This window comes from Coregonus lavaretus, assembly GCF_964263955.1.
Source record: "Coregonus lavaretus genome assembly, chromosome: 3".
NCBI classification, from domain to species: domain Eukaryota; kingdom Metazoa; phylum Chordata; class Actinopteri; order Salmoniformes; family Salmonidae; genus Coregonus; species Coregonus lavaretus.
The window spans coordinates 12,308,736-12,324,905 of NC_139990.1; the positions used below are offsets into that span (position 1 = coordinate 12,308,736).

The 16,170-nt window shown below is 44.2% G+C and overlaps 1 protein-coding gene across 1 annotated transcript in view; it reads right to left on the reverse strand.

The window, feature by feature from the left end:
- LOC311125070 (triple functional domain protein-like) overlaps nt 1–16,170 on the reverse strand; it is a 100,071-nt gene that overhangs the window by 21,660 nt on the left and 62,241 nt on the right. Inside the window, exons 29-45 of the mRNA XM_084158366.1 lie at nt 14,081–14,150; nt 13,736–13,825; nt 13,550–13,642; nt 13,112–13,223; nt 12,813–13,003; nt 12,503–12,604; nt 10,846–10,997; nt 10,313–10,412; nt 9,871–10,114; nt 9,594–9,704; nt 9,261–9,445; nt 8,901–9,071; nt 4,446–4,541; nt 2,055–2,203; nt 1,701–1,767; nt 1,476–1,579; nt 1,315–1,384 (exon numbers count right to left, since the gene is read on the reverse strand). Coding sequence (XP_084014492.1) covers nt 1,315–1,384; nt 1,476–1,579; nt 1,701–1,767; nt 2,055–2,203; nt 4,446–4,541; nt 8,901–9,071; nt 9,261–9,445; nt 9,594–9,704; nt 9,871–10,114; nt 10,313–10,412; nt 10,846–10,997; nt 12,503–12,604; nt 12,813–13,003; nt 13,112–13,223; nt 13,550–13,642; nt 13,736–13,825; nt 14,081–14,150 — 2,107 coding nt within the window. The remainder of the gene's footprint in view (nt 1–1,314; nt 1,385–1,475; nt 1,580–1,700; nt 1,768–2,054; nt 2,204–4,445; nt 4,542–8,900; nt 9,072–9,260; nt 9,446–9,593; nt 9,705–9,870; nt 10,115–10,312; nt 10,413–10,845; nt 10,998–12,502; nt 12,605–12,812; nt 13,004–13,111; nt 13,224–13,549; nt 13,643–13,735; nt 13,826–14,080; nt 14,151–16,170) is intronic.

Consider the following 16,170-nt stretch of genomic DNA (forward strand, 5'->3'; position numbering starts at 1 on the left):
CAGAACACACAGAGGGTTAGGGTACTGTAGATATACACTACCGTTCAAATGTTTGGGGTCACTTAGAAATGTCCTTGTTTTCGAAAGAAAAGCAATTTTTTTGTCCATTAAAATAACATTAATTTGATCAGAAATACAGTGTAGACATTGTTAATGTTGTAAATGGCTATTGTAGCTGGAAAAATATGTTTTATGGAATATCTACATAGGCGTACAGAGGCCCATTATCAGCAACCATCAGTCATGTGTTCCAATGGCACGTTGTGTTTGCTAATCCAAGTTTATCATTTTAAAAGACTAATTGATCATTAGAAAACCCTTTTGCAATTATGTTAGCACAGCTGAAAACTGTTGTGCTGATTAAAGAAGCAATAAAACTGGCCTTCTTGAGACTAGTTTAGTATCTGGAGCATCAGCAATTGTGGGTTCGATTACAGGCTCAAAATGGCCAGAAACAAATAACTTTCTTCTGAAACTCATCAGTCTATTCTTGTTCTGAGAAATGAAGGCTATTCCATGCGAGAAATTGCCAAGAAACTGAATATCTCGTACAACGCTGTGTACTACTCCCTTTACAGAACAGCGCAAACGGTCTCTAACCAAAATAGAAAGAGGATTTGGCCTTGCTGAGCAAGAGGACAAATACATTAGTGTCTAGTTTGAGAAACAGACGCCTCACAGGTCCTCAACTGGCAGCTTCATTAAATAGTACCCGCAAAACACCAGTCTCAACGTCAACAGTGAAGAGGCGACTCCGGGATGCTGACCTTCTAGGCAGAGTTGCAAAGAAAAAGCCATATCTCAGACTGGCCAATAAAAAGAAAAGATTCAGATGGGCAGTTTGACATGGCTTTTTCTTTGCAACTCTGCCTAGAAGGTCAGCATCTCAGAGTCGCCGCTTCACTGTTGACGTTTCTCGCATGGAATAGCCTTCATTTCTCAGAACAAGAATAGACTGACGAGTTTCAGAAGAAAGTTATTTGTTTCTGGCCATTTTGATCCTGTAATCGAACCCACAATTGCTGATGCTCCAGATACTCAACTAGTCTCAAGAAGGCCAGTTTTATTGCTTCTTTAATCAGCACAACAGTTTTCAGCTGTGCTAACATAATTGCAAAAGGGTTTTCTAATGATCAATTAGCCTTTAAAATGATAAACTTGATTTAGCAAACACAACGTGCCATTGGAACACAGGACTGATGGTTTTCTTTCGAAAACAAGGACATTTCTAAGTGACCCCAAACTTTTGAACAGAAGTGTATACACACTCAAACACTCACTCACACACTCACACAGCAACAGTCAGTCACTCACATGTTTGACAAACAGCGGTCCAAGTCGATCAGGGTCTTCAAGACACTTTTCTAACTCTCCCATGAAGAAACTACAGAGAGAAAGCGAGAGGGTCAGCAAGGCATATCCATACTATATTGTGTGTGTGTGTGTGTGTGTGTGTGTGTGTGTGTGTGTCATACTCTCTGTGCCAGTCGTAGATCTGGTGGATGTTTCCAAAGACTATCTTGTCTTTCCCCTTCATATCGTCTGGTACCCCTTCCTCCTTCATCCGAGTCATATAGCTCTGAAACACACACAGTCAGGGGTGCAAAATCACGTCGTCACACACACGTGAACATCAACTAACACTAGAGGAAGAGGAAGTGAGGTCAGAGGGAGGGAGGAAGTGATGTGTTTTGACTCACCTCCACCACCAGGCCCAGGTCTCTGACGTAGTCCCTCTCTGTCTCCACCAGCTCCAACAACACATAACTACACACAGAGAGAGAGGGTCAGTAACATGTCTTAAACAAGAGCGTCAAAGAATAAAACGAGTTTCAGTGTACAGTGTCCATATTAGGATAGCTACAGTCAAACGCTGCTGAGGCTGAGGTTGTCCTAATATGGACACTAACAGTGAGCATGAGAGAGTGAGTGAGTGACAGAAAAAGAGCTAGTGATCCATGTTGGAAACAAGTGGAATCGCTTTAACGCGTTATAGCCTGGGTTGTACTCCGTGCATCTTTTTTCCCCAATAAATCAATCAATCCAGTACGTACTGTCGTCTCTTGAGGAAGCCAGTCTTGCGCTCCTCCATCTCATCGATGGGAGAGGAGGATGAGAGGAGGGAGTTGTCGGAGGGGTTGAAGGAGGGAGAACTGCTATCCACCTGTTCTACTGAGAGAGAGCTAGGCCTGTCCTCTAGAGCCTGGAGAGAGAGAGAGGGAGGGAGAAAGAAAGAGGTAGATTGTAAACCAGACAACGCCTCCCTGTATGCGTGTGTGTAATAGAAATGTACATTTACATTTTAGTCATGTATATGTGTGTGTATGTGTGTGTGTGTCCTTACTAGGGCTGTTTCGGTGACCATATTTCCGCCACACCGGCAGTCATGATTCATGACCGCAGTAAAATTCCACGTGACCGTTGAGTCACGGTAACCTCCTCTAATGCACTCTGGACATGCGTTGGTAGTATCAAATCCCTAACGATCATCAGGTCGCTAATGGCCTGGTACTCAGGGCTCTATTGTCCCTCTAACCACCCTGACATCAATGCAAATGCAATCGAAAATCACATCAAACACATCATCAAAACAGCATGTGCTTTTAAAACTCACCTCACTGTGATTGATCAATTTGAAGAAAGAAGTTCAACAATAGGTTGACACTGAGTGGAAAACATGGTCTTTATGGCTGTTGTTTCAAAGCCTGACACAATTAAATGGACAGCGCTTTCTAAGATGGACAGTGCTTTCTAAGTTGATGATTAATTCAAAACACCCATATGCATAGGTCTATTTTGATATATGAGCCCAAGCCCCCCCAAAAAAGTTGAATTAAAATAACGATTCTGCCGTTATACAATACTTAGCCTACTGCATACTACGCACAGCAGAGAAACATTTTTTAAAAACGGATTTAAGATGGTACATAATTGGTCTAGCCTATAGCTCAGTTGGTAGAGCATGGCGCTTGCAACGCCAGGGTTGTGGGTTCGATTCCCACGGGGGGCCAGTATAAAAAATAAAACATGTATGCACTCACTAACTGTAAGTTGTTTTGGATAAGAGCGTCTGCTAAATGACTAAAAATGTAAATGGCCTTTGAGTGTGGACTGTATTATTATGCATACTGGATGGACTGGGTTACCTTATGCTACACTACAAACGTTCTATCCATGAGCCTGGGAGAGAACGTATAAGCCTAGGTGATGCTGTTCATTGAACAGCCTAATAATAGGGAATCTTTTATATTTTCATAATTAATGGGCTGGCACATTACCTTTAGCTACAGTATATCTCAGCACCATGCGTTTCCATCTCCGCCCCTCTCTCCTTCATTCCTTTCTCAAGCACGCAGAAAGAGGGGCTGTCAACAGTTTAATGAAATATCGATGTTCCCGAACAGATTTCAATTGGTTTCCCAGATTAAGCACTGGGTAGCTGCAGGAACAGGGTTGAGAGCCCATTGCATACAGAGTTTGGGCATAATTTCACCTGTTGCGCAGTGAATAGGCTGCATGCTCCTCAAACAGCGGTTGATGTGTGGAGTGAAATAACCGGAGTAGCCTACCCAGCATGAATGAGAAAAACTGACTGTCGGGAAAGATGACGTCTTTTTTCCCCTGCCCTTGTTCCTACCCATTTGATAACGGGCCATTCTAAATCTAAACTAATTTTACATATTAGTAAAGACAAGATTAAACTGAGAATAGTCTGATGGGTGAATATATGATCTCTTGATGAGAGAACAGCGTGCGCAGCTTGAGGCAAGGAACAGAGCGCAAGCCTTTTTTTGCAACTTTCTCAAATCATCAATAGCTTATAGTCGCACCATGCAGCCAATATATGTTTTGATTTGTAAGACATTCTAAGGTTTGTATCATTCACAACTAAAGTTGCCAAATAACTCTAAATAGGACCCGTTTCAAATGATCACTTTTATGCTCAACATAGCCACTTCATATGCGCCCGCACTCACTCTAGAATGGGAAAAATATATTATTCAGCTAAGTTTGATTATATTCTTCTTACTATAAAATCATATAATATATAATAATGGCACGGGACTTATACACATGTCTTGTCTGCTAAATGAACAAGCCTACAGCCTATGGCATGGAGCATATCCAGATAACATACAGTAGGCCAACTCATATTCTGTTCTTCTGAAATACATTTTCTTCATTTCATATTGTTTCTTTAGACCTGTCTAAAATAAATAATGGATATATTGTGATTGTGTATATTAAATTGATTTATTAGACTTTTTAAAATATAGATGTTCCAAAGGCGCATCCGCAGCTGGTATGCGGCTTGTAAGCGTGGAGGCCTGGAGATGCTAAATGTGCTTATGTTAATTATGGACAATTACCGTGAGACCGGCAGGCTTTTGCATGACATTAACCGGCCGACAAGATTTCATGACCACCACAGCCCTAGTCCTCACCATCTTGCTCTTGACCAGTTCCTCGATGGCGCTCACCAGCTCCGCAGCACTGGGTGTCTCAGAACTGGACGGTCGGACGGAGAGACGGGAGGAGCTCTGGACAGAGATGGGGGGGGGGGGGGTTTAGAACATTCCCCTCAGCGTAGTCTTACTACATGATCTGGCTAAAGGCTACATTTAATACTGTTCCTGTTCAGTTATCCATCAAACAATCAATAAAACTTTAAAGTTGTCAATAAACAAATCTTTCAATCAACCAAGAAACCAAAATCTGGCAAGACTAACATTATTGATTCTTCCTAATTTGAACCCTCCCTTGTAGAACACCCTTTCAAGAGAGAAAATTAATACACTGCTCAAAAAAATAAAGGGAACACTTAAACAACACAATGTAACTCCAAGTCAATCACACTTCTGTGAAATCAAACTGTCCACTTAGGAAGCAACACTGATTGACAATACATTTCACATGCTGTTGTGCAAATGGAATAGACAACAGGTGGAAATTATAGGCAATTAGCAAGACACCCCCAATAAAGAAGTGGTTCTGCAGGTGGTGACCACAGACCACTTCTCAGTTCCTATGCTTCTTGGCTGATGTTTTGGTCACTTTTGAATGCTGGCGGTGCTTTCACTCTAGTGGTAGCATGAGACGGAGTCTACAACCCACACAAGTGGCCCAGGTAGAGCAGCTCATCCAGGATGGCACATCAATGCGAGTTGTGGCAAGAAGGTTTACTGTGTCTGTCAGCGTAGTGTCCAGAGCATGGAGGAGCTACCAGGACACAGGCCAGTACATCAGGAGACGTGGAGGAGGCCGTAGGAGGGCAACAACCCAGCAGCAGGACCGCTACCTCCACCTTTGTGCAAGGAGGAGCAGGAGGAGCACTGCCAGAGCCCTGCAAAATGACTTCCAGCAGGCCACAAATGTGCATGTGTCTGCTCAAACGGTCAGAAACAGACTCCATGAGGGTGGTATGAGGGCCCGACGTCCACAGGTGGGGGTTGTGCTTACAGTCCAACACCGTGCAGGACGTTTGGCATTTGCCAGAGAACACCAAGATTGGCAAATTCGCCACTGGCGCCCTGTGCTCTTCACAGATGAAAGCAGGTTCACACTGAGCACATGTGACAGACGTGACAGAGTCTGGAGACGCCGTGGAGAACGTTCTGCTGCCTGCAACATCCTCCAGCATGACCGGTTTGGCGGTGGGTCAGTCATGGTGTGGGGTGGCATTTCTTTGGGGGGCCGCACAGCCCTCCATGTGCTCGCCAGAGGTAGCCTGACTGCCATTAGGTACCGAGATGAGATCCTCAGACCCCTTGTGAGACCATATGCTGGTGCGGTTGGCCCTGGGTTCCTCCTAATGCGAGACAATGCTAGACCTCATGTGGCTGGAGTGTGTCAGCAGTTCCTGCAAGAGGAAGGCATTGATGCTATGGACTGGCCCGCCCGTTCCCCAGACCTGAATCCAATTGAGCACATCTGGGACATCATGTTTCGCTCCATCCACCAACGCCACGTTGCACCACAGACTGTCCAGGAGTTGGCGGATGCTTTAGTCCAGGTCTGGGAGGAGATCCCTCAGGAGACCATCCGCCACCTCATCAGGAGCATGCCCAGGCGTTGTAGGGAGGTCATACAGGCATGTGGAGGCCACACACACTACTGAGCCTCATTTTGACTTGTTTTAAGGACATTACATCAAAGTTGGATCAGCCTGTAGTGTGGTTTTCCACTTTTATTTTGAGGGTGACTCCAAATCCAGACCTCCATGGGTTGATACATTTGATTTCCATTGATAATTGTTGTGTGATTTTGTTGTCAGCACATTCAACTATGTAAAGAAAAAAGTATTTAATAAGATTATTTCATTCATTCAGATCTAGGATGTGTTGTTTAAATGTTCCCTTTATTTTTTTGAGCAGTGTACATTTAATCTGGAGAGACAGACCCAAAACTACTGAAAAGAAAATGTAAAATAACTGTTTTTTTTCTGGATAGATCCCAAAATATTCCTGAGGCATACAGTACATTGAATGACGGGTAAAAATGCAGCCTGCAACCTGTATGTTGCTGATGTCTGTAAGTCGGATGTTGGTTTGTTTACAATGACGTCATCTTGCTTAGTCTACCTTCACAATGTTAGTGTTAGAGTTGTATTTTGATCCTCTGCTCTCAATGAATGATCCAATGTTGACCAGAAAAATAAAGAGTTCTAATATGAAGTTTAAGGAAAGAAGGGTAAAGTGAATCTATGATCGCTAAAACAAAGTGCTTCAAGTGATAAAAGGAAAACAGTCTGCAATGAGTCTCATAAGAACGAGGTAAAATCTATAACATTGAAAAGCAAGAGAAGGTAAGAGGTTACACAGGTGTGTAAGTGAGAAAGAAAATAAAAGCTTCACAAAAAGAAAGAGTAAAGAAAGTGTAGGAGATTGTAAATGAGAGGTTAATGTTACGAGTTGTAAAAAAGAGATAAAGTGTATGAGATATGAACTCTCAATAATAAGGGAATTGAAAAAGTGTATAAATTATAAATGAACTGGACATTTAAAAAGAAAAGAGATGTTAAGTGTATGATATCAGAGAATAAAAAATAAAGATGTAAGATGAGTTAAATATGAACTGTAAACTGCAACAGGACATTGAAAAAGAAAGGAGGTACAGTCAAGTGTATGGGAGAGTCTCACCCTTGCTGTGCTGTCTCCAGACTGTGCTGTGCCCCACTAAGGGTCTGTGTGTGGTGGGGTGGGGTGTTGGGGTGTACCCTCTGGCCGCGCCAGGGCTTACAGTAGGTGCCAATTAATCACATGGTGCAATGGGGTTAACGCACACAGGGGAGGGGTGAGGACGGGTGAGGAGGGGTGAGGAGGAGGGAGTGAGGGGGATCTGAGTCATCGGTTTGTCGCAAGTTGTTCCACTTAGGTACAGATCTAGGATCAATTTGCACCAATTCGATCCGGAATAGGGGACCTTCCATCAGCCTCTAGAGACTTCTAGCTACTCTGTTCTGCAAGTGCCTCCGAGTTATTCTGAGGGTGCAATCATGCAATGAACGGAGGTGTTACCAGGCAACGAGGCAGATAAATACTTTTAAAAAATGTAAAATGATTAATAAAACTTAGACTAGTTTGGTGAAAGCCATATATTGAAGGAACCAGGCTGATGATGAAAAATTGAAAATAATCAAAACTAAAAAGAAATATGGAGAGGGGGAGTAATTCTATAGTTGAATAAAGCACTGCAGACACTAAGAGGAGAGAGAGACCAATTTGGCTGTAGAAGAGAGACAGAGAGCAGAGAGTAAGGTAGGCAGAATAAAAGAGCTCTTGAGAGAGACGTTTGGAAGAGTGTCCTTTGCCTCAGAGAGAAACCTAGAAAGACAGGAATGGATGTAAAAATTCTACATCTGTTGTCCTTCAACTAACTTTCATAAGAAAAACTGAAAGAAAAACAGCAACTACGTCTATAGTACAGTTACCGATAGTGTGGGGGAGAGAGAGAGAGAGGGAGAGAGAGAGAGAGAGAGAGAGAGAGAGAGAGAGAACTGAAGTATCAAGGGAAGAGAAAAGGAGGGAAAGAGAGATGGAAGGATTGTTTCAGGAGATGGAGAGGTATGGAAACTGAGACAAAGCAAAGACTGGACATAAATCAAGATAATGCTACAGTATGGCAAACAGTAAACAGACAGCCAACCAACGATACAGTCGGAAACAAAACAAACAAAAGAGAAACACAAATTAGTGTCAGAGAAAAACGCTGCTGTGCCAAGAAAAGGTGAATCCATGACAGCTACAGTAACTGATGCATTTCTATTTGAATAGCAGCCTCAATGTTTCATAATGAATTGTCATCTAGGCCTGTATTCACAAAGTGTCTCAGACTAGGATCTGCCTTTCATCATAATGAATAAGAGGCGGGACCCAATCCTAGATCAGTACTCTTACTCAGACGTTTTGGGAATTATGGGCCCTGCTAAGAAGGACTTGATAAGAAAACTAACTAAAACGTTTGTCTGTAGAATATAATAACAAAATAATCAAACTCATGACTAAATCATAGGAGAGAGAAACCGTAACAGAAAGGATGAGTTTGCTGTGTGGGGGATCTTAGATTTACATTTTAGTAATTTAGCAGACACTCTTATCCAGAGCGACTTACAGGAGCAATTAGGGTTAAGTGCCTTGCTCAAGGGCAAAATATTACTGTTTCTATCAACAAAAAACATTTGATTAATAAAATATTATTATCAGTCTTCTTTCTCAAATGAGGGGTAGTTTAAATGGGGGTAGTTTATGACTGTTACTGGTTATAGGCCTATCTGTCATTTTTGATGCGTGTACCAGTTGGCCTCGGCTGTCTTTTCTTCCCCCCGCCCCCCCACCCCTCCCTCCTGAGAGTCAGGCTGACTGTAACCCTATTCTCTAACTCCCCTCTCCCCTAACCGTTACCTTGTCGTCCTGTGCGTCAGGCTGCAGTAGGCTGTGTTGCTGGATGGCCATGGGGGGTGGTAGGGGTACAGAGTCGGCCCCCTCCTCGCCCTCCTCCTCTCCACAGCTCTGCATCCCAGAGGACGAGGACTTGGACAGGGTCCCGCTAGAGAGACCCTCGTTACGCACTCTCTGTAGAGGAGAGAGAGAAGAGAGGAGAGGTTAGAGAGGGAGAGAGAGAGAGAGAGGAAGAGATAGATAGAATGAAAGAGACCGAGAGAGACAGAGAGACAGAAAGAGAGAGGAGAGGTTGGAGGAGAGGTTAGAGAGAAAGAGAAGACAGACACACAGAAGACACTGACTTTGAGGTCTCCCCCTTACCTCCTCCACAGTCTCGTCCTGGGGTGTAGCGGCGCTGTCGTCAGAGTCTTTCTGGGCGCTGCCCGTCATCTCACCACTCTTCCTCACCTTCTTGTGTTTGTGTGCCAGCTTCTTCACGTGCCCGTCTGCCTTGCCACTGCTCAGACGACGCACTGGGCTGGTCAGCCACTTCCGCAGGGTGTTACCTGGGACAAGGGGATGGAGAATGTTAACACTGACATCTAGGCACGCACAAACACACACCTTCTCCTTTTCAACCACTTTCAATTTAGAACTGTTTGTTCAATCCCATTGCAAAAAGTTGGTGAGGTGTGTGTGTGTGTGTGTGTTTACCTGGCCGTTTAGGCCCGGGCGAGGTGTGTGAGCCCATGCTGTGATGCCCAGGCTGCAGTGTGGCAGAGGAGCCTGGCATGATGGAGTCATTACTACACACTGACAGAGTGTCTGGATGGGGAGAGAGGGAGGAGGGGGAGGACGGAGAGCAAAAGAGAGGTTATCAAAGACGCAAAAGGGCTTGAATACACCCATAACACATCGAAAGATAATCCATAATATAGCGCTTTTCTGAAACTCAAAGACGCTACCCCCTACTACAGATCTCCTAACCCACCTTTATGGTTGAATATCCCCTCCATCTCCATGGAGGAGCGTGAGTGGGCGATGCAGAGCATGGTGCAGGGTACCAGTCCCTCGTGGGCAGGGGAGCGGTCCGTGGTCCGCACCAGACACCAGTCAGGCTTGTCATGGCACCTCTCCAGGACCTCTACAGTCTGGCCCCTCCGGACGGTCAGCTCGTTGCTGTTACCAGCCATGAAGTCATGGATCACCACAGTCAGCTCACAGCCACCGGACAGCTGGAGGAGAGGAGATAGATGGTCAGGAGGAATGTAGAATCATTATTACATCCTTCCCCTAGGAGGTTAAAGCAGGCAAAAAAGTCCTCAGGTCCTTTTCAACTGAAGCCTTCTCTTCATGATAAAACGTAATTTTAGAAATACTGTGTGCTGTTCTCACCTGTCTATGTTCTGTGAGGCCAGAGAGTGTGTGCTCACCTTGTCACTGTCCAGTGTGTTCTGTGAGGTGCGTGAGGCGATAGAGATGGTGTCTGGTTGGCTGCTGCCGTCACCCTGGCTGTCCAAGTCCTCTCCATCCCTATCAAAGACCAAACACAATGTGTAAGTGTGTGTGTGTGTGTGTATACATGCATATGAGTGTGTGTGTGTGTAGGTGTGTATAATAATATAATAATAATATGCCATTTAGCAGACGCTTTTATCCAAAGCGACTTACAGTCATGTGTGCATACATTTTTACGTATGGGTGGTCCCGGGGATGGGTGGTCCCGGGGATCGAACTCTGTAGCTCAATTGGTAGAGCATGGCGCTTGTAACACCAGGGTAGTGGGTTCGATCCCCGTGACCACCCATATGTAAAAATGTATGCGCACATGACTAAGTCGCTTTGGATAAAAGCGTCTGCTAAATGGCATATTATATTATTATTATTATTATTATTACCACCCTGGCGTTACAAGTGCCATGCTCTACCAATTGAGCTACAGAGGACCACTTATGAACTTGTGTACCTGTACCTGCGGTGTCCCTTGTGATGCTTGGTGGAGGCAGACTTAGGGATGTGTATAGGTTCCTTCAGAGCTCCTCTCAGGTGGATGGTTCGTTCCTGAATCACCTCCCTGATGTGTTTGATCCAGTCCTGCTTGTTCTCAATGCTCGACGCCTGCCATTAGCCCAGGGAGGAGGGGTCTAAGGTTAATTCACCCAATCACCTTGCTCTCTGAAGTCTTATTTTTGTCTAAACAGTTTCATAGACCCCCACTGGAGAAGAAACGGTTATATTCCAATGCCCACAATAGCATACCACTTAGAATGCATATGTGTTACATGGCTTCATTCTAAGTAGTAAGCTAGTGTGGATATTGAAACACAGAAAAAGGAGAGGAGAGGAGACAGAGAGAAGGCCACAGTAGAGTATTGAGATGCAGCCGAGGGCTGTGTTAGGTGTTAGGCTAGTTAGTACAGTTTTACTCACCATTGATCCATGTTTGCATCCCTGACTTGGCTTTGGTTCAAATATAGAATAGAGAATTTCACTTGTTTGTTTTTAGTTAATTTATATTACATTTTCTATGAGGACAGAATGTCTCGAGATGATGGACGGAAAACAGTTACAGTATTTTGGTGGTGGCCAGTTAGTTAGGTGGTTAATATGGGCAGCACAGGTAGATGAGTAGAATAAAAACAGAGTCAATATATTGTGTCAGACAGAGTCATCGGGTTGGGAGTAGGGCAACATGCTTTTCCAACCACTGGCACAAACAAGAAGCTTCAATATTAAAACTAGCTTTGGAGGTGGGTGTTAAAAAAAGGAAGATGTTTGGTTTGGTAAGGAGAGAAAAAAAGAGAGAGATAGAGAGAGAAAGGAAGATGGAAGAAAGATAGGGAGAGAGAGAGAGAGAGAAGGAAAATGAGAGAAAGAGGGTCAACACGTGAGGTGCCAAATCATAAAACAAGAAGAGATCCATTTTTCTAGACGAGAAAAATGTATAGGCCTCTACTTCATACAGAGGATGTAGAATGTATTGGGAGCATGTGGGAGTTTGAAGAATAGTTGGAGTTTAGGGGTTAAAGTTCATGTCAGTGGTGTTGGCGTAAGCATGTTAGCCCACGGTTGGTTAGCGAACAAACAGTTATTATTCAGAGATACAAACATAAACAAAACAGCCCAAGACGCAGATGTACTGTACTAGACTAGACTGTATGATAGAACAGTCATTAGACAGAACAGAGAGATAAATAGACCCAAGTAACAGATGTAGAGAGAGAGAGAAATACAGAGCGAGAGAGAGAGAGAGAGAAATACAGAGAGAGAGAGCGAGAGAAATACAGAGAGAGAGATAAATACAGAGAGAGAGAGAGAGATAAATACAGAGAGAGAGAGAGAGAGAGAAATACAGAGAGAGAGAGAGAAATACAGAGAGAAACAAGAAACAGAGAAGCACATACGAAGGCTCATACGAAGCTTCACATCCATCAGGCAGCACCATAAAGTCATGCAATCAACCAGGGAAGAGAAAGAGGGAAAGGGGGGAGGAGAAGAGAAGGAAAAGAGAAGATGAGGAGAGGGAAGTTAAAGAAAGGAGGAGAGGGGGCAAGAGTAATACGGCAGAGGGGAGAGGAGAGAGAAAGGAGAGAGGGATGTGAGGTATTCTCCTATGTTCTTACCTTGAGTACGATCTTGTTGTCGGAGGTGGGGGTGCGTCCCACCCACAGAGCAAACTTACAGGGGTCTCCCTCAACGTGCTCTGTTACCCCCAACTCTGACGTCTGGAGAGAGGGAGAGGTATTACTGCCATTTTATATGAATTCCTTTGGCAATATGTAATACGTATCTGTATTTCTAGCCAATGACACACCAGAAACAGAGAGAGATAGAGACAACTAAAGAGAAAGAAAGACAAAGAGAGAGAGAGACACAGACAAGGAGAACAACTAAAACAGAAAAGAGACAGAGACAAGAGAGAGTTGTACTCACGTAGAGTTTGCTCTTGTACATGTACTTGCTCCGTCCGTTGGAGTCTTTGACCTCCTTGCTGAAGATGAGGGACATCTCGAAGAGGAAGAGGTGACGCTCGCGTCCCTTACGGATCAGAGTTTTAGGATCCCACACCTGGAAGGACTCCTGCAGGATTAACTCTCCCTGAGACTCAATGTTCTCATCGAAACCTACAGGAGACGGGGAGGGAGGGAGAAGAAAAGAGTGTTAAAGAAAGAGTTCCTTCACCATGTGTATGTGCATAAGCATCGTTGACTTTGAGTGTGTGTGTGTCTCACCCTCCAGCATTGAGAGGTGCATGGCATCGTTGGCTCTCTTGGGGACACTGAGCATGACCTCCAGTCCATCCTTGATCTCTCCTTTCCCCTCCTCACAGCACGTCAGCAGCTCCTAAACACACCAGAGAGGTACCATCAACAAATACCCTTTGAAAGCAAATACGTCATATTTTGTGTGAATGATAATAAGCCCATTAGGGGGTCCTCAATTACCCATAACCTGGGATGTACTGGTGAACAAAAAGATGAACGCCGGTCGAGACTGCAAGTAACGTAAACGCTGATGCTAACTAGCGTGATGGGTGCATAAAAGCTACTCACCAAATAAAAAGGTATGTCCCTACATTCCTGCTTATCACAATGTAAACATAAGCAAATATAAACAAACATTTGTAGAGATTGTGTATGTGCTTTATAAAAGTGGGTTGCTATGGTTACCTTGAGCAGGAGCTGGTACTTGGTGATTCGCTGAACGGGCTTGATCAGGTAGGAGGAGATGGAGTTGGCCAATCGGTGCCTCTGCTGGATCTCCTGTACACGCCCACACAGAGAAACACAGAGCTGTGATTGGGTGCAGGGAGCTGTCAGTCACAGTATGGGCCAATAGGAGGGCAGGATACTCACGTCAAAGTAGGGTCCAGCGTGCTCTAGGATGAGCTGGGTGGAGTCTGGTTTGTTCTTACAGTAGTTGACGTACATCTGGAACTTATCAGCCTGGACACACAGATACACAACTAAGAGTCAAAACCAATATAGCTACTCCTTTTTGACCAATCACAATTTAGAAGTAGAGATATTAAAGACAATTCTTTATACCTGTTCTAAGAAATCATTATTTGTACCTATCCTAAGAAATCTTTCTCTCTCTATTTCACAGATGTCAAGGAACATCACAAACCTACATTCGGCCATTTTATGAACCAACTCACTTGTCTTGAGAAAGACCAGAACAGACACACACTCACTCACCCAGGTGACGAAGCAGTGGCCCACATCTTCTGGTAGCTGTTCATACTTCTCCAGCTCTTTGAGGAAGATACTGATGAAAAAGGAGAGGAGAGGGATGAGGGAGGGAGGAGAGAGGGAGGAAGAGAGAGAAAGGGAGGATGTGAGCAAACACCATTAAACCAGAGAATAACTCCTGTTTGTATACATAGCTTCAGCACTGGAAATTAACCAGGAAGTTAACTTAAGAAACAAATTGCTTTATTTTATAGTGGATATACAGTGGGGAGAACAGGTATTTGATACACTGCCGATTTTGCAGGTTTTCCTACTTACAAAGCATGTAGAGGTCTGTAATTTTTATCATAGGTACACTTCAACTGTGAGAGGCGGAATCTAAAACAAAAATCCAGAAAATCACATTGTATGATTTTTAAGTAATTAATTTGCATTTTATTGCATGACATACGTATTTGATCACCTACCAACCAGTAAGAATTCCGGCTCTCACAGACCTGTTAGTTTTTCTTTAAGAAGCCCTCCTGTTCTCCACTCATTACCTGTATTAACTGCACCTGTTTGAACTCGTTACCTGTATAAATGACACCTGTCCACACACTCAATCAAACAGACTCCAACCTCTCCACAATGGCCAAGACCAGAGAGCTGTGTAAGGACATCAGGGTTACAATTGTAGACCTGCACAAGGCTGGGATGTGCTACAGGACAATAGGCAAGCAGCTTGGTGAGAAGGCAACAACTGTTGGCACAATTATTAGAAAATTGAAGAAGTTCAAGATGACGGTCAATCACCCTCGGTCTGGGGCTCCATGCAAGATCTCACCTCGTGGGGCATCAATGATCATGAGGAAGGTGAGGGATCAGCCCAGAACTACACGGCAGGACCTGGTCAATGACCTGTAGAGAGCTGGGACCACAGTCTCAAAGAAAACCATTAGTAACACACTAAGCCGTCATGGATTAAAATCCTGCAGCGCACGCAAGGTCCCCCTGCTCAAGCCAGCGCATGTCCAGGCCCGTCTGAAGTTTGCCAATGACCATCTGGATGATCCAGAGGAGGAATGGGAGAAGGTCATGTGGTCTGATGAGACAAAAATAGAGCTTTTTGGTCTAAACTCCACTCGCCGTGTTTGGAGGAAAAAGAAGGATGAGTACAACCCCAAGAACACCATCCCAACAGTGAAGCATGGAGGTGGAAACATCATTCTTTGGGGATGCTTTTCTGCAAAGGGGACAGGACGACTGCACCGTATTGAGGGGAGGATAGATGGGGCCATGTATCGCGAGATCTTGGCCAACAACCTCCTTCCCTCAGTAAGAGCACTGAAGATGGGTCGTGGCTGGATCTTCCAGCATGACAACGACCCGAAACACACAGCCAGGGCAACTAAGGAGTGGCTCCGTAAGAAGCATCTCAAGGTCCTGGAGTGGCCTAGCCAGTCTCCAGACCTGAACCCAATAGAAAATCTATGGAGGGAGCTGAAAGTCCGTATTGCCCAGCGACAGCCCCGAAACCTGAAGGATCTGGAGAAGGTCTGTATGGAGGAGTGGGCCAAAATCCCTGCTGCAGTGTGTGCAAACCTGGTCAAGACCTACAGGAAACGTATGATCACTGTAATTGCAAACAAAGGTTTCTGTACCAAATATTAAGTTCTGCTTTTCTGATGTATCAAATACTTATGTCATGCAATAAAATGCAAATTAATTACTTAAAAATCATACAATGTGATTTTCTGGATTTTTGTTTTAGATTCCGTCTCTCACAGTTGAAGTGTACAGTGGGGGAAAAAAAGTATTTAGTCAGACACCAATTGTGCAAGTTCTCCCACTTAAAAAGATGAGAGAGGCCTGTAATTTGCATCATAGGTACACATCAACTATGACAGACAAATTGAGGGGAAAAAATCCAGAAAATCACATTGTAGGATTTTTAATGAATTTATTTGCAAATTATGGTGGAAAATAAGTATTTGGTCACCTACAAACAAGCAAGATTTCTGGCTCTCACAGACCTGTAACTTCTTCTTTAAGAGGCTCCTCTGTCCTCCACTCGTTACCTGTATTAATGGCACCTGTTTGAACTTGTTATCAGT